We start from the raw sequence: 24969 nt of genomic DNA on the forward strand, positions 1-24969 counted from the left end.
TGTTCAATACATTATACAATACAGTGCATGACTCCCTCTAGTGGTAAACTGTGTTATCAGTGAAAAGTCATAAAACCAAGCACTGCTCACAACAGTCAACTGCTTACTTTGTGAGGTTAGGCTGTCCTCTAATGGAAGAAACAAATGGCAGGCCAAAAGGTTCTAAAACAGAGGTCTCTAAACTGGGTCCTGGAGGGCCGCTGTCCTGCAAAGTTTAGCTCCAACCCCAGTTAAACACACCTGAACCAGCTAATCAAGGTCTCGTTAGGCATACAAGAAACTTTCAAGCAGGTGTGTAGGAGCTGGTTGGAGCTAAACTCTGCAGGACAGTGGTCCTCCAGGACCAAGTTTGGAGACCTCTGTTCTGAAACAACAGTAATTACTGCTGTGCGAGGAATGTGAGTCGCCCGTGGTGTGTCAACTGCGTGAGGAAAGTGAGTATATAGATCCACAGCCGGCCTATCAGTGGAAAACTCAGTAGCTGGCAATAGTTGAGTGACTTCCTGTGACAAGTCATTAGTGTTATTTTAAAATCTTCTGGTCTACTATATCCGTGGTGTAGCAGGACGTGCATGACGCTGTGAGTTAAAGGGATAGTTCACCCAAAAATGAAAATTTTGTCGTCATTTACCCACCCTCAAGTTGTTCTAAACCTGAGTTTCTTTCTTCTGTTGAACACAAAAGAAGATATTTAAAAAAATGTTGGTAACCAGACAGTTGACTGTAGCCAATGACATTCCATGGTAGGAAAAAAATACTACGAAGTCAATGGCTACCGTCAATTGTCTTGTTATCGACATTCTTCAAAATATCAAGACATTACCATGTGGAGTATGTACATGCTACAAAATGTGGATATTTGATGTCACTCATCTTTTTGATTGAGCATATAGACATTTCAAAGTAAGAGTTCCAATGTAATTTGAGCTTGTTTATAATTAAAAGTCTCACATTATGCAGAAAGTTTTTTCCCCTTTGTTATTGGTATTTTGGTTACACAGTAAAATGTATCTGCCATTTAATTCAAAGAAAACTCTTGTAGCTTCTGTCTGTTCTGACCGTGACAGGATGGAAAGACTAAAAAATATATTTATTTAACACATATTTCACTAGTATAGTATGTTTATTACAGTTATCACAGTTTTTTAATGTGCTCCTTGAGAAAAAAGTAGGTGTCATCAGATCTGTTGAAGATGCGGTTTCTGTTCATGTGCCAAGACATTTTAGAAATCCTGATCGGACATTGTTTTACGGCCATGTCCAGAGTAAAGAGTATGTATATTCACCGAGTATACATACAGTTAGGCTGATATTAAATGACTTAAACAGTGATAAAAGATTTTGGCCATACTGCCCATCTCTATGTCATTCATTCCCTGTGTGACTTGCACAGGCATGTCAGCGTTTCGTTTGGTAACACCACAAGGTGTCACTGTGGCCTCAAAAGCTTCAGCACTTGATTGCTATGTCTGAGGTAAAACACGCATATATATATATATATATATATATATATATATTAGTGGTTCAACGGATCACAAAACTCACGGTTCGGATCATATCACGGTTATTAAGTCACGGATCGGATCATTTTTCGAATCAGCACAAAAAAAAATAAAAAATTGGGGGGTGGGGGGTAACTTTGTATGTATATATATATATATATATATATATATGGAAAAAATAAACGTAGAAATTATTAAATTAAATAAATAAACGTGGAAAAAATACAATAATATTTAAATAAGGAAATAAAAGTATAAACACTAATTTATTTTATTTTTTGTTTAGAGTAAAATTTATAAGGAATACATAATGTTAACACGTTTTTCACTTTAAATCCCCTGAAAAAAACACCTGAAAGTTCCTTTTTATGTTTTTTTTTATTTTATTTTCAAAAACAAATATGAATAAAATTAAGCTAAAGACACCATTGAAAAACAAAAGGGCATAAATATTTAACTCATTCAGCATTTAAGGTTAATCATGCATTTGCCAGCATTGTGTTTGGCCAGCTATTTAACTTCTATTGCATGCTGAAAAAAATACACTAGTCGATTTTGTCCGGATTCACCAGTCACCATGCCTGTTTCCTCCACACACTACATTTCCCATGATCCTCCCTGGTCATCACCTTAACACCCTTTTTTATTTTTTATTTTTTCTTTAGTTAACAGGGACATTGCACATTAATAAAACATTTCTGTAAATGCACCAGAATTAGCCGAAGGCTATTTTTCATCTGTAGTCCCAGGACAGAATATATGGAAATATGTGGTTATACAGAAATATGTGGTTAAAATACATACTAGTAAAACAAATACATAACACACTACATAAAACCCATCTATCAATATAAAAAAACTCAATAAAATAAAAACAAAACTAAACAATAACAGGACAGCCAGCAGGTGTAAATTCTAATGTTGACAGAGCTGATTATTAATAAACCATTTCTTTACCTGAACTCTAAATAATTGATATGCATCTAATTCTCTTATAGTTGCTGGAATAGCATTCCATTGTCGTGCAGCTTTAACAGAGAAAGCAGACTGACTAAGATTACTTTGCCTGAGTGGTATAATACAATCTCCTCTCAGCGATAAGCAGTTGTTCTGATAGTAACTAACTGACTAAGAGGGGGAGAAGTTAAACCATAGATAATCTTATACATCAGGCATACATTTGCATAGCTAATCATATTTTCCCAACAAATGTGTACGTTTGTATAAAGACTCTAATGGTTTTAGAGTCACTGAACTCGCCTGAGACCAGGTTGTTAAACAATAAATAATGGGAGAAATAACCATTAAGAGTGCATAAACATCTTAGCTGCCTATAATGACATATTATAGTGACATATAATCTAAATGAAATCTGCATCTCCATAAAGTTGGTCAGCAGCAGGAAGCATGAAGTGCTCTAAAACTTCCTGGTATACGGCTACGTTGACCTTGGACCTCAGAAAACACAGTGGACCAACACCAGCAGATGACATGGCACCCCAAACCCTCACTGACTGTGGAAACTTTACACTGGACCTCAAGCAACGTGGATTGTGTGTCTCTCCTCTCTTCCTCCAGACTCTAGGACCCTGATTTCCAAAGGAAATGCAAAATTTACTTTCATCAGAGAACATAACTTTGGACCACTCAGCAGCAGTCCAGTCCTTTTTGTCTTTAGCCCAGGCGAGACGCTTCTGACGCTGTCTGTTGTTCAAGAGTGGCTTGACACGACAGCTGAAACCCATGTCTTGCATACGTCTGTGGGTAGTGGTTCTTGAAGCACTGACTCCAGCTGCAGTCCACTCTTTGTGAATCTCCCCCACATTTTTGAATGGGTTTTGTTTCACAATCCTCTCCAGGGTGCATCTCTAGTAAACCTGAAATTATAAAGATTAAACTTAACCTGCTTACAGACCTTTTTTACCTGAGCTTTGAATGTAAGTTTAGAATCAATCAATACTCCAAGGTATTTATATTGAGAAGCTAGCTGCAGCCTCACCCCAGACTCAAAAACATCTGGCTCATTACTGATACTGTTTGACACTGTTTTAGACACATTTAGATAAGTGTTATAGCTTCTCTTCCTTGCAAACGATAGCATGAAGAATGTGAATATTTAACCAAGTCAAAAACAAAAAAGGTAAGCAGGTATCCATATTCATTTCAAAATCAGCAGACGCAAAACGCTGTAAAAAGGCAAGGCGACAACTTTTAAAGTAAAAAAAATGATATAAGTTACGTAAACGATAAAAGCTCCTTGTGGTTTCTCTGTTTGATAGATTTGAGCAACCATAAACAACGCAAAACAAATTTTGAGTTTTTGATAGGATTCCTATATAGAAAAATCACTCCCTGCCCTCCAGACACATTCGCGCTGTAGCAATGACGTCATGTGCAAACAACCTATTGCACTGCGAGGAATAAGGAAGCTTCCTGAGCAGTATGAGCGGTGTATCCTTTGCAGAAGTCTTTCTCATTGAGAAACCTGACGCACGTATACATTCTCCTCCTTCATATCTGTCACAATAATTTAAATGTATGCTTACTTTTGCAGTTTAAATAAACTTTACATCTCACATTTCAACTGGGCATCTTGCGTTATTAAAGTGCCCCTATTATGGATTTTTGAAAATTACCTTTCATGTATTGTGTAACATAGCTCTAAGTGAATAAAAACATCCTGCAAAGTTTTAAATCTGAAAGTGCACCGTTTATAAAGTTACTTTCTCTCAAAAGTCACTGCAGTTGTTCTCCCTCCACCATGTTTAAAAGTTTATGGCCCGCCCATCTCAGGAATTTGGGTGTCAATTATTCCCGAACTTTTAAGGGTAAAAACGACATCAGAGGATGTTCATGTGCAGTTTTTACCTTTTAGGAAACTTTTACGATAATTCCGATAGCACGTGAAAGCAGCAGTAATCTATTCTAACCTGCTGATTCTAAGGAAAGTTAAAAGGTTAGTTTACCCAAAAAAGAAAATTCTGTCATCATTTACTCACCCCCAGGTTGTTCCAAAGCTGTATAAATTTCTTTTTTTCTGTTGAAAACAGAAGTTTGTAACCCGGTCGCTTTGGGCCACCATTGACTTCCATTGTATTTTTTATTTACTATGGAAGTCAATGGTGGCCCAAAGCAACCTGGTTACAAACTTTCCTTAAAATATCTTCCTTTGCATTCAGCAGTACAAAGAAATTTATGCAGGTTTGGAACAACCTGTGGGTGAGTAAATAATGACAGAATTTTCATTTTTGGGTGAACTATCCCTTTAATTCTCTGTCTATTTGTACATCATCCGTTGAAGATTCCCCCAGGGACTGTAATGTCACCCAATAGTCATATGTTTGACATCTAATTTCACTATTGTAAGACTTCATCTGTCTTAAAAAAAAAGGCAAAACCTATTGAGGGAACAATGAAAAAGAATTAAATAATGTGTATTAAAAACTATTTACAACAAATTGCATACATTCATGCTAAAACCACCACTGTCATACACCTGAAAACCTGTCCATGCATGTAGTGATACCACAGTCATACATGTTCTCCAGTATGTCATTATTTCCACCAGCTAAAGGGAATATAGTTTTTTTTTTTTTTTTTTTTAAATAGAAACATTGTAAGCATTTTTACAAAAACCAATATTTACATAACGTCATGCTAGTTTAGTACATAGCATATAGTCCTATACAAAATTAATGTTTAATCTTAGCAGTTAAGCTTACAGGACCTATGAGTAAATAGGTCCCTGAAGTAGCACTGTCCAGCAGTGTGGGAGAAATCACTTCTGAAGTCACACCTGCAGGGGAAGTATACAAAGTATACAATAATCTTTAAACTAAAGGTGTGTTTCTTAACATAGAGGTATGCCTTGACTAAACCATCATGGAGAAGATCAACCTATAGAACATATGACAACATTACATAATATCACTTGCTCATAATATCATTATCACTCACCTCCACAAACTCATGGTCTCTTCCGACCAATTCGATCAATTGTGTACCACAAATAATTTTTTATTTCAGCTTCACAGTCTGCCCTCAACACACTCTGCTTTGATGCAGCATCTGAAAGAGGAAACTCGAAGAATGAATTGGAAATAAGTTGGATGGTAGTCCTTCATATTCGCAACCGCTCTTGTACACTTTTAACATCAAATTGGCAGACATCACAGAGTTCACCAACTGATTTACAAATACAGACAAAACATAAGTAAATACAAACTTTCTTAGTATGTGGAAAGTGATCATGCAGCAGTTCGTTTACCTCGGATTACATCTGTTAAAATAAGCTTAGAGAAGGCCTTTTTATCTCCTCTCCCCTGCCAGTTGAACTCCATAGCCAGATCATCTGTTAGGACTTGCTGCATAATATTCTTAATCACATCCTTGGCCCCAAAACCTCCAAGCCTTGACAGATATTTTACCTGTAAAGAAAATGCTTTTAAATATTTTATTGAGTGTTGTTTATTAATGTCACGTCTTGATACTAAATACTTAAATACTTGATATTATTAGTCAAACAAGGCATTGAGTGGTCAAATATTTTGTCTGGGTTACAAAGGGGACAGGGCTTACACAGAGAGTGACCTCCACTGCCGTTCTGTGATAATATTGGATAACACTGGGAAAGCATGCCCACTGACTGGGAAGGGAAGGCTGTGGTAGCCACATTCTTCCCCGAAGGAGTTATGTGGAGAAGTACACATGGACTAACCCCGTAGGGCCATACTACATATGGAAGTACTGGGGTGACTCCAACCTGGTACAAGGTGGGTTCTCCCAAAGGGAAAGACACGGGCTTCCTTTAGAAGCACCAGTGGAATTTACAAATATGGGATCTCCGCAGGGTCACACATATTGTACTCAGCCTAAATCCGTTTCTTAAGGATGCAACGGGGTATAGGCCTAGCGCCAGATGCTCTGCCACGTCCGGCTGCCGATGGTGGTGGAGAGCTCAACAGGCTCTGCCTTGTAGGGACTCTCTCGAGCAATAAGTGCATATAGCGCAGCAAGCCGACACTAAGCCGGGCCTCTCCGTGTCTCTGACTGGTTGAGGTGATAACACAGGAGGTGACCGGCTCAACAAGAAGGCTATAGAATCTAACGAACGTGTTAGTTGTCGCCCAGCCCGCAGCTCTACAAATATCTGTTAGCGAGGTGCCACCAGGCAGTGCCAAGGAGGATGCAACACCTCTCGTAGAGTGAGCACGCAACCTGAGCGGGCAGGGTACGCCTTGTGCTTGATAAGCCAAGGCGATGGTGTCCACTATCCAGTGGGCCATCCTCTGCTTGGAGACAGCCTTTACTTTCTGCTGGCCTCCGTAAAAGACAAAGAGCTGATCTGAGGTCCTGAGGCTTAGAGTTCTGTCTATGTACAGTTGCAGAGCACGGACAGGACAGAGCAAAGCCAGGGCTGGGTCTACCTCCTCTGGGGGCAGTGCTTGCAGGCTCACTTCCTGGTCCCTGAAGGGAGTGGTAGGAACCTTGGGCACATAGCCAGGCTGGGGTCTCAGTACTATGTGGCCGTCAACCGGCCCGAATTCTAGGCACGATTCGTCGACCAAAAATGCCTGCAGGTCCCTTACCCTCTTCATAGAGGCCAAAGCAACCAGCAGCAAAGTCTTCATGGACAGAATCTTTAAGTCTGTTCACTGCATGGGCTCAAAGGGAGCATTCTGAAGTGTTCGAAGCACTAGAGCAAGGTCTCAAGAGGGTATGCAGGGAGGTTGAGGAGGAATTAACCATCTCTCCTTCATACGACCAGGTCGTGTTTCCCAACAGACTTGCCATCTATGTGGTCGTGATACACAGATATTGCAGCAGCATGAACTTTGAGGGAGGAGGGAGACAGCCTTTGCTCCAACCCTTGCTGCAAGAAGGAAAGCACGGCTCTAATCGAACATCTAAGGGGGTCTTTTCTGTGAGAACTCCACTCGACAAACCGGTTCCACTTCAAGGCGTAAGCACGTCTCATAGACGGTTCTCTTGTAAAAGTGATGGTGTTAAGTACCTCAGGGGATAAGTCAGCTAGAACCTCCGCGTCCTGTCCAGTAGGGACCAGACATGAAGTTTCCAGAGGTCTGGACGTGACTGCCAAAGATTGCCCAGCCTCTGAGAAAGAAGGTCTTTCCTCAGAGGAATGTGCCAGGGAGGGGCTGTCGTGAGGAGCATGAGCTAGAGGAACCAGGTCCTGTTGGGCCAATAGGGCGCAACTAACAAGACCTGCTCCTCTTCCTCCCTGACTTTGCACAAGGTCTGTGCAAGTAGGCTCACTGGGGGAAACGCACACTTGCGTAGCCAATGCATCTGTGCCGAGCGTTCTGGTCAAACAGGTCTACCTGAGCCTCTCCGAACTCTCTCCAAATCAGCTGGACCACCTGGGAGTGGAGTCGCCACTCTCCCATGAGCGCAGCTCAACACAGTTGAGCACACCCGAAGTGACCTCAGATGCTTCTGACTCCAAAAGAGGGGATGGCGGGAGAGTCACGACATGCGACGGGAGCGAAGACCACCTTGATGATTGATTTACGTAACAGTCGCAGTGTTGTCCGCACGGACCAGCATGTACTTGCCCTGTAACGGCCTCAGACAGATCAGTGCAAGATGTACTGCTAGCAAGTCAAGGCAGTTGATGTGCCAATGGAGTTGGGGGCCCGTCCACACCCCTGACACTGCATGTTGTACGTGGCACCCCAGCCGGTGGCAGAGGTATCTGTGAACACCACAGCATGTCGGGGCACCTGCTCTAGGGGCACTCCTGCCCGAAAAAACAAGGGGTCCGACCATGGGCTGAAGGCTTGACGGCACTCCGGAGTGATTGCCACTCGGTGCGTGCCACGTTGCCACACCAATTTCGGGACTCGGTCGTGAAGCCAGTGCAAAAGTGGTCTCATTTAAAAAAAACTGAGCAGGGTTACTGCAGCTGCGGTTGCCTTCATCGCACGAAGTGCGAAGTCCATTGTGGCACGAAGTTACTGAAGAACTTGCCCGCCATCAAGGGTGGTGAGGGAGGAGGAGCCACTGGAATGGTTTCGAGCAGTAACTGAAGTCTCGACCGCAACTCCGAGATCGTCATCTTTCCGCAGTGGGTGCATGACTCATCCACGAACGCTGCCTCAGTGTGCTCAACACCCAGACACGTGAGACAGTGATCGTGATTATCCCTCATCTCCAGGTAACAACCGCATCCAGAAACACACAAGTAGAATGTCATCTTTAAAAAGACGCAAGCTCTAATTGTGTAAGCTCTTTCAGGGACTTGATCTTTTTAAGTGCTGAAGCACGCATGGGAACGGTCGCAGCAACACAGACAGGGAAATGTGCAGCCTGTCATGTGCTTCCTTCTCTTTAAAGGGGCTCTCTTATTCTGACTGAATGGGAACGGAACTGTATATGTAGAATATTGCTCATTTGCACCATCTTGCACCAACTAGTTGAACAAGGAACCAGAGCTGGGTGATTGAGAACTTGAAATAGTTATCTGTGTTATGCTAATCCATAGAAAGTTATTAAAAGTTATTAATAATAATGCAGATTCATAATGAATCTGCTTTAAAATTATAACACTGTATTTAATGTCCATTTTATTTATTTATTTACTAAGTACCCATGGAATAAGCAGGATAATGTGTGTAATTATTGCAAAATAAACCATTTACAGGCATTACAGTTCAGAGTGTACATTACAGCTAAGTGTACATGATCACTTTCTTGAAGTGCTGTGTTGACTCACATATTTTTGGCGTGTTGTTGCATTACTGAGCTCCATTTCAGTCCTGACCACATCTTCAAAAGTTGTAAGAGGCAGATTTAGGCTTGTTTTAACATCTTTAGTGGGAAAGCTGGTACTGCTGGGGGATTCAGAAGCCATATTGTCTTTCAGTAGTTTCTTTAACATGGCAGAGTTTTCCTGAACCGTGCTCTTGATGTCTCTCAGCATTTGGAGGAGATCATCATTGTCTGTTGTGTAAGAAGAGTTGTGTTGTAATTACAAAAAAAAAAAAAAGAAAGAGAGAGAGAGAGAGAGAGAGAGAGAGAGAGAGAGAAAAGAAAAAAACTTCTCAAACTGATTACGATAAAAGAAGCTGACTCACCATCAGCTGACATTCTGGATGTAGATGGTGTAGGAAGAAGTGGATTTTTTGACATTTCTTGAGTGCTTTCAAATCTTTGTCTTTTTAGCATTCCAGGGAATCCAGTGGCTAATTGAAAAGATCTTTATTTGAAAATAAACAATATTTTAACTAAACGGTACAAATAAATTCTTTGACCTTTTAAAAATCCTTTAAACAAATTTTGTTTTTGGAAACAAAGTGCAAGTATCTGATACTTACCGCTCTTTCTGTTCTGTAATTTCTTTTTGCCCCTCTTTTGCCTTATCAAAAGAAACTGCAATAAGATAAATATTTTGTTATATTATTTGAGAACTTAATAAAAAAAAATTTACACAATTATTTTAAAATAGTGACCATTACCATATTCTTTGCGAAAGCTAATATTTAATTTCTCCCATGTTTTCCCTCCTGTTTCAGGTTTAACTCTGTTCTGAACAGCTTCCATGCACTTCTCTGGTGATTTGAATGGGGGCCAGTAACTTTGTTTCTTGTCTGTGCTCAACCAGTTTGATGCTACCACCATCACCTCATCTGAGTCATGCAAGGTAACAACTGCATACATGATCAGTCTAGTAAAGGGGGAAAGAACTATGTTTAGCTCTGATTGAAAAAAAAAAAAAAAAAAGCTTGATTTTTTTACTTAATACAAGACAACCTCATCTCAGTGCAGAAGGTTTTGGGAGTGATCATGACAGTAGCTGATTTTTGGGTACTCGACCCTTTGACTGAAACTAGTTGTTTTGCCAGAATAGTTGCAATGATGAGATTGTCAATGTTAAAAAAAAAAAGTGTTGACTATCATCATGTGGACTGTTCACAGTGTCATTAAAATGTTTATCAGAGCAGTTGAAAGCACCTCTGTGGATTCTGTCATAGAGTTTCTTTATGTATGGAATTAGATACTCAATGTTGTCTTTATAGAAGGAAACTTGGATGCCGTCTCGGTGTGTCTGACATTTGAAGAGAATGTACAGCTGACACAATGTCAACCTCACTGACCGAATTTGAGCTTTCTTCACCCAGTGATGAACCCGTCTCATCTGTCAAAAGGCCAATTTTTAGATTCAGCAATTGGAAAACTGATTGTGTCTGGGGATCTTTCTGAAAAAGTTTTGTGGAAACATTGTTGATCTCCAAGTACACAGGCCGATGGTCATGCATCTTTGAGTCTCTGAATTCATAACTTCTGACACGCCACATACATTCTTCTGGAAAAAAAAAAGTAATCCAGCCTGGACGCAATCATTTGACTGGAGTGTATAATCCTGCTTTACAGGGTTCTTCTCCAGATGTCTATTAGCTGAAGCTGTTTCATGAACTTATTCACACAACAACGCAGCTTTTTGTGGATTGGGTTGTCTTTCATCTCTTTTAAATGGATTTTGTTTCCTTTGTCGATAAATTGAAATTGAAAACTATGTTAAAATCTCCACCAATCACCAGCATATAACTTTTTTTAGTTGCTAAAATGTACAATATTGATGTATTGACAACATCTTAAATGTAAACATTATGCATTGTTTTTTTTTTGTTTTTTTATTTTATTGATTTATTTTAGACCCTTAACCCTACCCCATAACCACTTTTATTGAGTATAAAATGAATAAATAAAATGTAACAGGTACAGTTAAATGTACAGTATTGTTGCAGTATAGCATTAAATAGATATGTTTGAGAAGCTAATCTCACTCCTACCTCTAAACCTAACATTAAAGAATTTCTAAATGTAGTATAAAGGAAATGGATTGCATTCACAGTGCTCTCTGGCAGTATACAATAGTTTTGTTTGAGGTACATAGCTAAATTTCAGTTGTTAGTCACTGACAATCTTATTCCAATCTACTGTCTAAACATAAAAGTAATTGTATGTGTGGTAGATCCACACTTTACATAAAATCATTTTTGTAAAATATTTACAATTTGAAGGAAAAGTTACCTTTTATCTCAGGATAATGTGTGGGATGTCGATTCAGCTGTCAAGTCAAACAGAGTAAGATTTCAGAATAAGGTTATCTGATTCACCTTTGTGTGTTGTCAGGATTATGTTTTGTTCATAATGTTTTCTCCACCATGGCTCCTCCCTCCCTCCACTCCCCCAACTATTTTGCCTGCTCGTGACCATTCTTATCCTGGGGAAGGCCCCACCTTCACCTTCCCCGTCTCCGTTGTCGTGTTCTCTGTATGCAACAGTCACATGTTATAGGTGTGTTACAGGTGCGTTAAGTAAATGGAAAGATAAATTTTCTCCATTTTACATTTTATTTGAAATTATATTGCTCAGAATAATTGTAAAATCAGGTGTATGTATTTATTATGTATTTAATATGTATGTAGTATGTATTGATTGCTTGTGTTTCATTTTATTCCTTTATTTCTTTCATTTTTATTCCTTTCATTTTAATTTTTTAAATCCTGAAGTTTAGTTTTCTGAAAAGAATGGGAACAGGTTTAGGGGAAAAGTAAAGCAAAATACATTAAAGGATTAGTCCACTTTCTAAAATTTCCTGATAATTTACTCACCCCCATGTCATCCAAGATGTCCATGTCCTTCTTTCTTCAGTCGAAAAAGAAATTAAGGTTTTTGATGAAAACATTCCAGGATTATTCTCCTTATAGTGGACTTCAATTGGCCCCAAACGGTTGAAGGTCAAAATTACAGTTTCAGTGCAGCTTCAAAGGGCTTTAAACGATACCCGATGAGGAATAAGGGTCTTATCTAGTGAAACGATCAGTCATTTTAAAAAACAAAAATTAAAATGTGTATGCTTTATAAACACAAATGATCACCTTGCAAGTGCTTCCGCCAGACCGCACTTCCGTATTCTTCAAAAACCTTACGCTGTATGTCCTACACCTTCCCTGCTGTACTTACGGAACAAACGCGGCGCAAGTTCGTTGACCTTCAACCGTTTGGGGCCAATTGAAGTCCACTATAAGGAGAATAATCCTGGAATGTTTTCATCAAAAACCTTAATTTCTTTTCAACTGAAGAAAGAAGGACATGGACATCTTGGATGGAATGGGGGTGAATAAATTATCAGGAAATTTTAATTTGAAAGTGGACTAATCCTTTAAGTGAAAGCAAATTTTGCACTTTTAGGTCTGTTTGCCCTGGAGATGATCAAAGTTGCTGAATGGATGCATGCATATTAAACAATCAAATATCTTCATTATTGCATGTAAAGGCTTCAGGTCTGTTATCATTCAATGAACTGTTGTTATATTTCTGAGGTAACTGAGAATGTTATGAGAAAGAATATAATTATGAAACAATGATATCTTCAGGAAAAAGATTAAGAGTTTTTATCATTAGGACAATACATAGTGAATTCATTCACGTTTATAGAAAATTGGTTTGGTTCTATTCCTGTTCCCTCTCATAGTATCTAATTTCTGTATTTAGCTCCTGTTCCTGTGGCCTGGGTCCCTGCCTGGCTCCTTCTGCCCCTGGCTTCTCCCTCCTTTCACTCCCCCATTGACAGTTTTGACTGTTTTCATCCCTCTCCTGTTCCAAGTTGTGTTTGCTTAGTTTTCTTTGACCTCCTATGTTTCTCTGTTGTTGATTTAATAAAGAGTTTGTTTGCTAGATAGTCCTTTGTTGTGAGCTCTCTCTGTATACAACAGTTACAGGCATGGAATTATTTGTGCGTTCAGCAAATGGAAAGGTACATTTTCTCCTTTTTACATTATATTTAAATTATATTGCTCAGAACAGTTGTAAAATCAGTAGCATACACACTGTTGATGTGTACAGTATGTATTTATTTGCTTGTTTCATTTTATTTCATAATATTCTTTAATAATAAAGCTTACAAAGCTTTTACACTTTAGACTTATTTTCTAAATAAGTCTAAATAACTGTGACATAATTTTCTTCAGATTCACTGTTATTTATTAAATCCTGAACGTTTGTCTTCTGAAATAATAGGAACAGGTTTAGGGGGAAATTAAAGTGAAAAAACATGAAGTGAAAGCAAATAGTGCTCTTTGTAGGTCTGTAGGTAAAACTGAGATGCTCAGACTTGTTTAATTGTTGCATGCATATAAAACAATCAAAACATCTTCATTATTGCATGTAAAGGCCTGTCTGTTATTATTCAATGAACTGTTGTTATATTTCTGAGGTAACTGAGAATGTTATGAGAAGGAATATGATTCTGAAACAATATCTTTAGGACAGATTAAGAGTTTTTATCATTTGGTCAATAGGCTAGTGAATTGATTTACATGTATAGAAGCCTTAAAGTGCCCCAATTACGGATTTTTGAAAATTACCTTTCATGCAGTTTATAATGTAGCTGTATGTGAATGTAAACAGACCGCAAAGTTGTAAAGCTGAAAGTGCATCATAAAGCTGTCTCTCAAAAGAAAGAGTCAACTCTGAACCGCTTAAATAAGTCATTTTTAGTTCAAATCCCATTTCGCAAAGTTCACACATAGCAAGTTAACACATATGCATAATGCCCTCCTACGTTCTATAGAGAGATTTAAATTTTCTAAGACATTTTTTGTCAAGAACACAGTATGCATGGAGGCGTGAATCTTCATGAATAATGCCGTGATTCACACCTGAGAAGACAAAAGATTTGCATAATGACCTCTAATGACCTGCATATTAATGAGCCCTTTCAGTCAGGTAGGCTGTGAAAAAACTCTCTGTGATCATGCTGATAACAGGATTAATGTCCACTCTTGACAAAAAAAAAACATGATTTTTGTGATGCCTTAGTCTCACCCTCTGAACTTTTTTGTACCTCTGTCAAGGCGGTGGTGGTGAAGTTACAAGAGGTGAAGGCACGCTCAGCGGCTTTTTAATCATGCATACCTCACCGGTCTGAGTCTAAACCCAGACAGCCAGGGGGACATGGCTCGTCCTGTTCTTAGGATCATAGACAATGCCAGAAATCTAGCATTGCCTCTTGGGCCCCTCCTGCTCCAAGGAGCAGGTTGCGGAGAAGGCAAGAAGCTAGAAAGAAGAAGCAGGATCTAAGGGAAGTTATTCTCCATGTCTCAGGTAGAGTTTTTGTAGGTCGCCTCTCTTCCTGTGAGAGCTGTTGCATTTTGCATTGACCTCAAACTCCTTGCTTTACGGCTTTTTTGGGGGTACTTTTTAGATAAGGCTTCTTTTTTAGGGGCATTTTTATACTAGGGCCCTGGAGCTCCTTTTTTTTAGTGAAGGTTGATTGTGACACCCTTCCTATATACCTACTCTCTTTTAAGAATTGTTTGTAGGTTTTATAGTGGGTACTTTTCAGAACGAAAATTTTCCTATTGTGGCAAGCCATTTTTATGGTCACCACTCAATCTGAAGTCACTTTTCTGTTGAGCTTCAGCAAAGTTCATGATTTTCAAGTACAGTAGTCAACATTTGAAGTGGATCAAAAAAGTACATCAAAGTTGTCCTAAGAAGAAGGTTTTAGGACAACTTTGATGAAAGGTTTTGATCCACTTAAAATGTTGACTACTATAGTTGGCCTTCTTTAGTATGAGGCCTCCTTGATTAACCTTCCCTAAGGTTGAAGCGAAGTGGTTTCCTCTCATTTTGAGAGTGTATATGTCAAAACCTTCCGCTTCCCTGAGCTCCAGCTATATCATGACTTTAGCTGTGGCTTTTTGGCCGTCCTTACATCACCCTTTTATGCGTGTTGACTTTCTATCTTAGCCTCCGCTCTATCAAGATCTAGTATGCCTTGGTCTAGCGTCTGCCTTTCTTTAGGCTGTCTTGATACTTTATGGCAGTGTGCTGGCTTCATTTTTCTCAGTATTTTTTATATTTGAGGCTTTAGCTATGAGCTTCGGGTTTTGTTTTGTTTTTGTTTTTTTTTCGGGGATGTTTTTCTAGTGTTGGCCTGTGTTTATGCCACCTTGAGTTTCTACCTGTGGGAATGTGTCCTTATTTGAGAGTCGTTATATTGATGCCACCACTTTTTAAGCTTCAGGTTATTTTTCTGAACCTGCTGAACATACCAGCCTGTGTTTTGAATATTGGCAGGGATTCTGCATTCCGGATGAAGGTGAGGAGATCATTCCACCAGCAAGGAACAGTGAACGAAAATGTTGTGAAAAGCGATTTTGTGCCTCTCTGTGATGGTACAACGAGTCTTCACTCATCTATCGATCGCAGGCTTATGGTAGGGATGTAGATTCTTAAGAGCGAGTGGAAATAGGAGGGTGCTGAGCCTGTGGTAGATCTGTAAGCAAGCGTCAATGCCTTGAACTTGATGTGAGCAGCAAGTGGTAGCCAGTGAGAAGTGTGACATGGGCCCTTTTGGGCTCATTAAAGACAAGACGTTCTGCAGAAGAGTAAAAAATTAAGAGTAAAATTTAGAAGGAATACATAATGTTAACACTTGCTACCAGATTTTTCTCACATTAGATCCCTTAAAGATAACACCTGAAATTTCCTGTTTTTTTTTTTTTTGTTTTTTTTTCACAATCGAAAGATAAAAGGACATTATCATTTAATTAATTAAGCATTTAAAGCATATAACGTCAGGCATTTGTCAGCATTGTGTTTGGCCCTCTATTCAACTTCTGTTGCATGCTGAAAAGATATACTAGTCTATGCTGAAGTATACTGAAACTCTTTATAACAGATACTGGAGATCTCATATTAGTTGTTGAACTATAATGAGGGATGATATAGCAAAGAAGCACACTTGATTTTTATACTTTAATATTATGGTACAATGTAAATATACTAAAATTATATTTTCAGCACTTGTAGCACTGCAATTTTATTGCAATTAAATCTCTTGAATCAATTAACCATTTTCTCAAAACAGTTTATACACTCACACAACATATTCTCAGATGAATTTGACAGGAAAAATAAATATTGTTGATATGTTGATATTTTTGTTTTGAGAGCTAATGGTTTGAGATTCTCAGTATAACATCCATAACCACTGAGACGAAAAACAGCCTGCAAAACATGCTACTTACCTAAATCTACTCTAACTTGCTGATTCTAAGAAAAGTTATTTATTTGTACAGTCTGTGAATTTGTACATCATCAGTTGAAAATTACCCCGAGTATAGTAATGTCACCTAATAGTCACAATAGTTTGACATCTAATTTCACTATTGTAAGACTTCATTTGTCTAAAAAAGGGCAAAAGCAATGTAAATGTCATGTAATTATGGTTTATTCTAAAATAAAATTATTACATCTTATTGATGAAACATTGAAAAAGACAGAAATAGTCTATGTAGATTAAAAACTATTTACAACAAATTGCATACACTTGAGTTATTTGTTATTGATGAACGTATGTAAAACTACTATCTATACCTGAAAACCTGTCCATGCATGCAGTGATACACAGTCAAACACTTTCTCCAGTATTTAATTATTTCCTCCAGTAGCTAAAGACAAGTTAGCTAAAATAAATTAAAAAAAAAAAAAATGAAAAAAAAAAAAAAAAAACATTGTAAGCATTTCATCACAAGAACCAATATTTGGAGCACACAGTCATGCTAGTTTAGTACACCTAGCCTATAGTTCTATACAAAATTAATGTTTAATCTGTAAAAAGTTAAGCTTACATGACCTATGAGTAAATGTTCCAAAACTCAGTCGTCAACAAAAGGCACTCCAATCTCTGACTGGAAGGCTCTGTCCATCATTGAGAGAGAAGTCACTTCTGAAGTTAGACCTGGTATATATACAACGTATACAGTGATCATCATTTCTTAACATAGAGGTATGCCTAAACCATCATGGAGAAGATCAACCTATATAAAGTATGACACTATTACATAATATCTTGCTCATAATATCATTATCACTCACCTTCACAAACTCTTGGTCTCTTCCGACCAATTCGATCAATTCCGTGCCACAGATAATTTTTCAGTTCGGTTTCACAGTCTGCCCTCATTACACTGTGTTTTGATGCAGCATCTGAAAAAGAAATGTGTTGGATGGTAGTCTTTCATTCTCACAACTAGTTCTTAAAACCAAATTAGCAGACATCACAGAGTTTACCAAGTGATTGAATTTACAAACATAGGCTAAGTAAAATACAAATTTTCTTAGATTGTGGAAAGTGTTCATTCAGCAGTGAGTTTACCTCGGATTATATCTGTTAAAATAAGCCTAGAGAAGGCCTTTTTATCTCCTCTCCCCTGCCAGTTGAACTCCTTAGCCAGATCATCTGTTAGGACTTGCTGCATAATATTCTTAATCACATCCTTGGCCCCAAAACCTCCAAGCCTTGACAGATATTTTACCTATAAAGAAAACATGATTAAATATTTTATTAAGTGTTGTTTGTTGTTGCGAGTGGTTAAATATTTTGTGTAATGACCACAAAAGTGTATATAGCTCATTTGCACCATCTCTTCATGCATAATTTAGAAATCATGCAGTTTCACAATGTCAACACAAGGTGGCAGTACTAGATTTTAGGCCAGAGTGTCTCGATCACTAAACAGCCAGTGAGAAGTGGTCGAGTTCGGCATAGAGGTCTCAGGTACAAGCTGCAAATCTCTCTGTGATTAAATCAGTTTAAAGCCATTTGAAACAGCTCTGACTTAATCAACAACACTAACGTGCAAATCAGGAGAAACATTGAGCCGATCCAGTTAGAATACTTTTCGACCAACAATTCAACAACATTTCTCATGGATGTACTGTGGTAACACTAACTGTAACGTGGTATTTTGTTAGAAATGTAGGTTAATATCTCATTTTATTTTATTTTTAAATGTGGACATGTATTAAATAATAGTAAGAATGGCCAAATTACAGACTATTGTTTTGTCATAAACTTGCAGTTTTGTGCATTTGTATTTATATGTGTTTATAGACTAAATACCATAAAACAGGGGTGCCCAACCCCGTTCCTTTTAGATCTACTTACCTGCAAAGTTTAGCTCCAACCCTGATAAAACACACATAATTAAGCTAATTAAGATCTTCAGGAGCACTTGATAATAGAGTACCTCAGGGATGACGTGTTTTTGTAGGCCAACCTGGGCGCACGGGTTCCCTCGATCAAAAGCCTATGCATTTTTCCCATAGACTTTTGGAAAATCGCAAAAAAATAAGCTCTGTGTTTAACAAAGGGTTATGACACTTACACGTTTTGTTTATCAAGATAACCTTTACAAGTTAACACAACATTTATACATTTTCAAGCCTAAATAAAGTCGTCAGATATAAAAAGCGAACAGTAGGCTATAAACGGACTACAGCACACCATGGTCGCGGATCAACGTCACCACCACCAAGCTTCCTCACACTTTATTTAGAAAACAACTTTATTTAAAAACATGCTCGCTGATTATGATCTGCACTGTGTATGAATACTTATCCACTTTTTCATGAGAAATGCTGTCCAAATGTCCTGTTTGTCATGATGACGTCTAAAGTCCCCGCCAAAGGAAGTAGTCCCTTTTAGCAATTTGTTAGCAACTGCCATTTTCAGACACAATAAAGGTTTAAAAAATCACAAGCGGGTTATAACTGGTGTGTTTTATGTCATAGATCAAAATGTGAAAATATTTAGAGGCTTTGTTAACCACAGACCTCATTTCAGGCGATTTAGCAAAAACCCACTGACTTCGGGGCGATGGAACCGGAAGTCCTAAAATGCTAACTCGCTTCTGGGTTTTGCCTACAAAAACACGTCATCCCTGAGGTACTCTATTACACACAGGTGTGTTGAGCAGGGCTGGAGCTGAACTCTGCAGGAAGGTAGGCTACATTTACACTGCAAGTCTTAATGCACAGATCCGATCTTTTGACCCAGCTACAGTTAAGCTTTTGGCTTATAAGAAAAACAACAACACGGCGGTCTCTTTTAAATTAACCGGGCAAAGGTTGAAATTCAGCTGCTGAATGTATGTGTGCGCAATTTCTTTCTGGAAAAATAGATAACGTTAGACATAAAGTTCCCACCTCAATAATAAAGCTGCAAATTTTTAGTACGAGTGCATACAAGCACGTCTGCTTCATGATACAACATAAAAGCTAACTTTTAGTGAGCAAACGTGCCACCCTCGCCTTGTAATGGCTTGGAATTCCAATGGGAATCGGATAGGCGTGTTTACACGTTGGTCGCATGTCCAGAGATTGGATATGTATCAGATTTAAAACCACATTTGGAAGTGGCTCAGATCAGAATGCAAAAAAATCAATGCAATAATTTGACTGTGGAATGTATAATCCTGCTTTACAGGGTTCTTTCTTCTCCAGATGTCTGTTAGCTGAAGAGATTTCATGAACTTATTCACACAACAGTGCAGGATTGTGTACTGGGTTGTCTTTCACCTTTTTTGAATGGATTTTGTTATCTATGTCAATAAATGGCTTGAAAACTGTGTTGAAATCTCCACCAATCACCAGCAGCCCTGTGGTCATTGACTGCAGGTAACTTGAAAGTTTTTCAAGGGTTTTTGTGTCTGTTTCATGGTTATAAACACTAACGAGAGTGTACAGCTGACCTTCCAGTTTACATTTCAACACAACATATGTTCCACAGTTATCTTTTCCATCACTTATACATTCAAAGTCTAGTCTTTTTCTGACTAGTATGGCTGTTCCCTTTTGGGAGGTATACTTTGTGTAGATAACATGCCACTCATTTTTTAGACCTTCTATAATACGTTCATCTCCTACTCCAATGTGGGTCTCTTGAAAGAAAACAACATACTTACTGACTTACTGGTCTTACTGACCAAAGGTCCCTGTCAAAACAAAGAGTGATGGAGGGTAGGAACGTATTGTTTTGCATTCTGAGAGAATTACTGAGACTGAGTTTTAAACATTCTGGTGTCCCAAAAAATTTGTTTCCTATTGTTGTATTCCCTAACTTTGTAATTTTGAGTCGTAAGGCATAAATGTTATCATGTATTTTCCACAATTGCCAGTTTCTGTTTAACAAGGCATTAAGATTCTTATAGAACCCATGGTATAGTTTTTTTTTTTTCTACCATTTTATTGGTTTATTTTTGACCCTACCCCATGCCTCAAAATTTATTTTAAAATGAATAAATAAAATGTAACAGGTTCAGTAAAATGTACATAGTACAGTATTGTTATAGCATTAAATAGATATTTTTGAGAAGCTAATCCCAAACCTATCATTAAACAATTTCTAAATGTATACAGTATAAAGGAAATGCATTCACAGTGCTCTCTGGCAGTATACAGTAGTTTTGTATGAGGTACATAGCTAAATTTAAGTTGTTAGTCACTGACAATCTTATTCCAATCTACTGTCCAAACATAAAACTAATTGTATGTGTGGTAGATCCACACTTCACATAAAATGAAAAAGGAATTCTCACAAGACCACGTTGCAGAAATGGAAGGGGAAAAAAAACAACAACTAAATAATGTTTTTTTATGTTATAGCTCTTTTAATAATGGCTTTTTAAAACTCTACATGGGTGCCTTTCTTGCTTTATTAAATGTTTGTTAGATAAATTAAACAACAATACTATTGTGTATTTCTTTGGACTGTTTTGAGTCTATAAAAGAACAAAATACATTTTTAGACAACAACGTTTTAGAATTTTAGTTAACTTTAAGCATCATAATTTGAAGGAAAAGTTACCTTTTATCTCAGGATAACGTTTGGGACAGTAGACTGTTGTCGATTCAGCTGTCAAGTCAAGCAGAGTAAGATTTTAGAATAAGGTTATCTGATTCACCTTTGTGTGTTGTCGGGATGACATACACGCATTAAACCTTCGCCCAGGCCGTCGGATTCCGTTCATTGGGCCGATGGGGGGTTCCTTACAGCTTATTGGTGCGTTGAGCAAATGGAAAGAGAAATTTTCTCCTTTTTACATTTTATTTGATTTTATATTCCATAGAATAATTGTAAAATCAGTAGTATGTATTTACTATGTATGTAGTATGTATTTATTTGCATGTTTCATTTTATTCTATTATATTCTTTAGCAGAAGATTAAGAGTTTTTATCATTAGGTCAATATATAGTGACCATATCTGGATGAGGTTTTGATGCAAGAGTCACTGGCAGTTGTCCATTTTTATTTGTTTTTTTTTCTTTTAGTGAGTAGAAATGATAAATGTTTTTAAATAAAGATTGTTTGCTAGTTAACTGTACAAGATCATAGTTTTTTTAATAGTTTTTTTTTTTTTAATTCACCAAACCTCTCTGCTCTGTCTGATGAACATCAGCAGCAGTAATTTTATAAAAAAAAAATAAAAAATAAAAAATAAATAAATTTCAACAGACAAATGCAAAAGTATTTTGAGCTAATCTGCATAAGCAGAAGCAGAGATAATTGTGAGAATTATGGTGAGAATTTTTTACCGAGAAAATGTTTAGCTTTGAACTTTTGCCTCAAGCATCTTTTTAATAATTCTTTCGCATTAGTTTAAATTAGGCCTATAATTAAAAATAAAATTACAACACTAAACACATCAATGTCATTCTAAGAATATAGTGAATCTGTCATATTGATTGTTTATTAATAATAAAAAAAAAAAACATATTTTCTGGAGCTTGACAGCCACGGGTTAATTTTTGATATCAATTTTATCTTGATCAGTTCACTGTCTCCACTAACATTTTAGACTCTTTGGCTCCTTTGTAAGCCAATTTGCTGTATATGTACCATTTATATTGTTTGGCTAAGCCAAACATTTTAAATGGTACATATGCAGCTGCCAGGGTTATCATTTGTTTTGGTTTGGTTCTATTCCTGTTCCCTCTCATAGTATCTAATTTCTGTATTTAGCTCCTGTTAGTTCCAGCTCCCTGGTCTGTCCTCCCAGGCCTTCACCATGGCTCCTCCCTCCTGTGACTCCGCCATGGAACGTCTCGCTGGTTGTGGCCTGGGTCCCTGCCTGGCTCCTTCTGCTCCTGGATCCTCGCTCCACTCCCCCATTGACAGTTTTGACTGTTTTCATCCCTGTCCTGTTCCAAGTTGTGTTTGCTTAATTTTCTTCAACCCCCCATGTTTCTCTATTGTTGATTTAATAAAGAGTCTGTTTGCAAGATACTCCTTTGTTGTGAGCTCTCTCTGTATACAACAGTCACATGTTACGGGTGTTTTCCTTTTTACATTTTATTTGAATTTATATTGCACAGAATAATTTTAAAATCAGTAGTATACACACTGTTGATGTTTACAGCATGTATTTATTTGATTGTGTATTTTTTTAATAATATTCTTTAATAATAAAGCTTTTACAATTTAGACTTATTTTCTAAATAAGTCTAAATAACTGTGACATAATTTTCCTCAGCTTCACTGTTATTTATTAAATCCTGAACTTTTGTCTTCTGAAAATAATAGGAACAGGTTTAGGGCAAAATTAAAGTGAAAACACATGAAGTGAAAGCAAATGGTATAATGAATTGATTCATGTTTATAGAAGCCTTAACATTACCGATTCTGGGTGAGGTTTTGATGCATAAGTCACTGGCAGTTGTCCATTTTGTTTGGTTCATTTAGTGTGTAGAAATGGTAAAGTTCAAATAAAACTTGATTGCTAGTCACTGTAAAAATGATTTTATGGTAAAGTAAATACTACAGAAAAAACAAATGTAATTTTTATGAAAAAGTTAGTTCAGGCAAGAATTTAAAAAACGAAGTAGATTCTATATTAGTACTCAATTTAAGCATGTAGAAATTAAAGCGTAAATATCAACATTATAAAATTAAGTAAAACTACTCAACTTTTCTGATACTGGTGTTCCCATCATGCACTGGGCCTTGAATAATTAATTAAGTTGATTTTTCACTGTTTTCCAGCTGTTTTTACACTGTTTTATCATTGCTTTTGTGGTTATGTTTAGGAACTTGACATTTTATGACATTTGGAGTTCATGTTCTACTAAAAATGACACATTCACACTCAAAAACGAGCCACCGAATGTTACCGTCATTGTATATTGTGTATCAAGTATTGAGGTCTCGCCGCGTTACTTCTATTATGTGGATACGGGATCTGTCTGTTTGTTATTGGAGTGTGTTTTACTTGTAAAATGCTCCACTCTCTTCTGGTCTTTTCCTTGAGAGAAGAAGGACCGGCAGCTGCACCTAATGGTTCAGGTCTTACTCTTGCTGAGGCAGAGTAGAGACTAGATCATGGGGTTCTCAGCTGAAGCTTGTTAAAGAGTTGAAGGGGTGAAATTCCCTGCGACCTTCAACGGCTGACGGGAGAGAGCTGTGTGATTATGATGATGTGTTGTCTATGATATCATTAGATTCAGCAGTAGTTGCTCTTCTTGTTCTAAGCCAAACAACAGAGCAGGAGATGGCTGATAAGGATGAAGATGGTGAGCCTCCTGAATCCTCAAAGCCACCCTGTCCCCGTGTATGTACAGCTGTGTGAGATTATGGAATGCGCCTCTGGCAGACTGCGGCTGCCATTGGAGCAGGTTAAGAAAGAAACCGCTCGCAGATTGTTCGTCTAACGGTTCCTTTTTTGCCATAATCCTCCAGCCACTGTAAGCTTTCCATTCCTTCTTGATCTTCATACTGAGATTGAGAAGGCATGGAAGGACCTGTATTCAGCTCGCATTCATCAACATCAGCAGGTTAATTTGCTGGTGTTGATGGAGTGAGTATGAGTACGCGTCAATGACTCCTACTGACGAGATGGGTGCAACTATCTTGTGATATAGGTAGGCTCCAATGCTCTATATGCGGCAGCAGGTCAGGCGGGTGTTGCTTTACACACAATGTCTGTTTGTAAGCATATCAGTTAGACCTGCTGAAATTGGCTTGGTAGGTCTCTTTATGTTTTTATTCATAATCAGTTTCCTGTATAGGATGCAGACTAAGGGCCCTGAAGTTCCATTAGGTTGGCTGTAACAATATATTATTAGGGTAGTACTTTGTTTGTACCCTTTTCTGGATGTGTTGGCTTCAGATAATGAAGCCACCATTCATATGTATTCAGATGTCGGCTTTAACTAAGCTGCACTGTTAGCCACCTTTTGGTTAATTAGCTTTCTCCTCTGGTAAATGTTAGAGATTTGAGATTAGCTTTCACTAACTTCAGATAGATCTATGTTTAGCGTCGGCCTTACAGGCCGCCTGACATTGTGTGTTTGGGTTGAGCCTTGCTCCTCTGAGCTTTACTTAGAAATTTAGTATTCTCAGAGTTTGCCTCCTCTCAGTTGAGAGTCGTTGGTAGAGGGTGTTGTTTCTTAGCCCCAGGCAGATCTATGCTTATGTGTTGGCCTTATAGGTCCACAGCTATAGCTGGCCTAGGCTAGAACTAGGGTTTAGGCAGTCTGCTAGTAGCATTTTACGCCCTTTTTATACTACCCTTTTATGTGAGTGTAGTTCCCTTTCGGGAACCGTCACTCGTGACAGGTGTCCGAATGCCAAAGAATCACACCACTCCAATC

The 24969-nt window shown here is 38.0% G+C and overlaps 1 protein-coding gene and 1 long non-coding RNA gene across 2 annotated transcripts; one reads left to right on the forward strand and one right to left on the reverse strand.

The window, feature by feature from the left end:
• The first annotated feature begins 282 nt into the window (after positions 1 to 282).
• LOC127500728 (uncharacterized) lies at positions 283 to 22564 on the forward strand. The gene is made up of 3 exons (XR_007926407.1): positions 283 to 434; positions 10037 to 10164; positions 22343 to 22564. It is a non-coding gene; the product is annotated as an uncharacterized LOC127500728 (long non-coding RNA).
• Positions 4770 to 10181, reverse strand: LOC127500721 (uncharacterized). Its single transcript, XM_051872136.1, has 7 exons — positions 9980 to 10181; positions 9839 to 9893; positions 9599 to 9720; positions 9238 to 9464; positions 5770 to 5929; positions 5460 to 5570; positions 4770 to 5298 (listed from the first exon to the last, which is right to left on the reverse strand). Exons 1-6 carry the CDS (start codon positions 10179 to 10181, stop codon positions 5470 to 5472), a joined length of 867 nt encoding a protein of 288 aa, XP_051728096.1. The 3' UTR covers positions 4770 to 5298; positions 5460 to 5469.
• Positions 22565 to 24969: the final 2405 nt, after the last annotated feature.

Source organism: Ctenopharyngodon idella, chromosome 19, assembly GCF_019924925.1.
Source record: "Ctenopharyngodon idella isolate HZGC_01 chromosome 19, HZGC01, whole genome shotgun sequence".
In the NCBI taxonomy this organism is placed as follows: Eukaryota; Metazoa; Chordata; class Actinopteri; order Cypriniformes; family Xenocyprididae; genus Ctenopharyngodon; species Ctenopharyngodon idella.

Bases quoted from the DNA above. Each gene is read 5' to 3' on its own strand.
- LOC127500721 (XM_051872136.1), bottom strand. From the start codon at position 10,181: ATGTATGCAGTTGTTACCTTGCATGACTCAGATGAGGTGATGGTGGTA. The intron at 9,894-9,979 runs GTAATGGTCACT...ATCTTATTGCAG, and splicing joins TAGCTTTCGCAAAGAATATG to TTTCTTTTGATAAGGCAAAA. The intron at 5,571-5,769 runs GTAAACGAACTG...TTCCTCTTTCAG, and splicing joins TTTAACAGATGTAATCCGAG to ATGCTGCATCAAAGCAGAGT.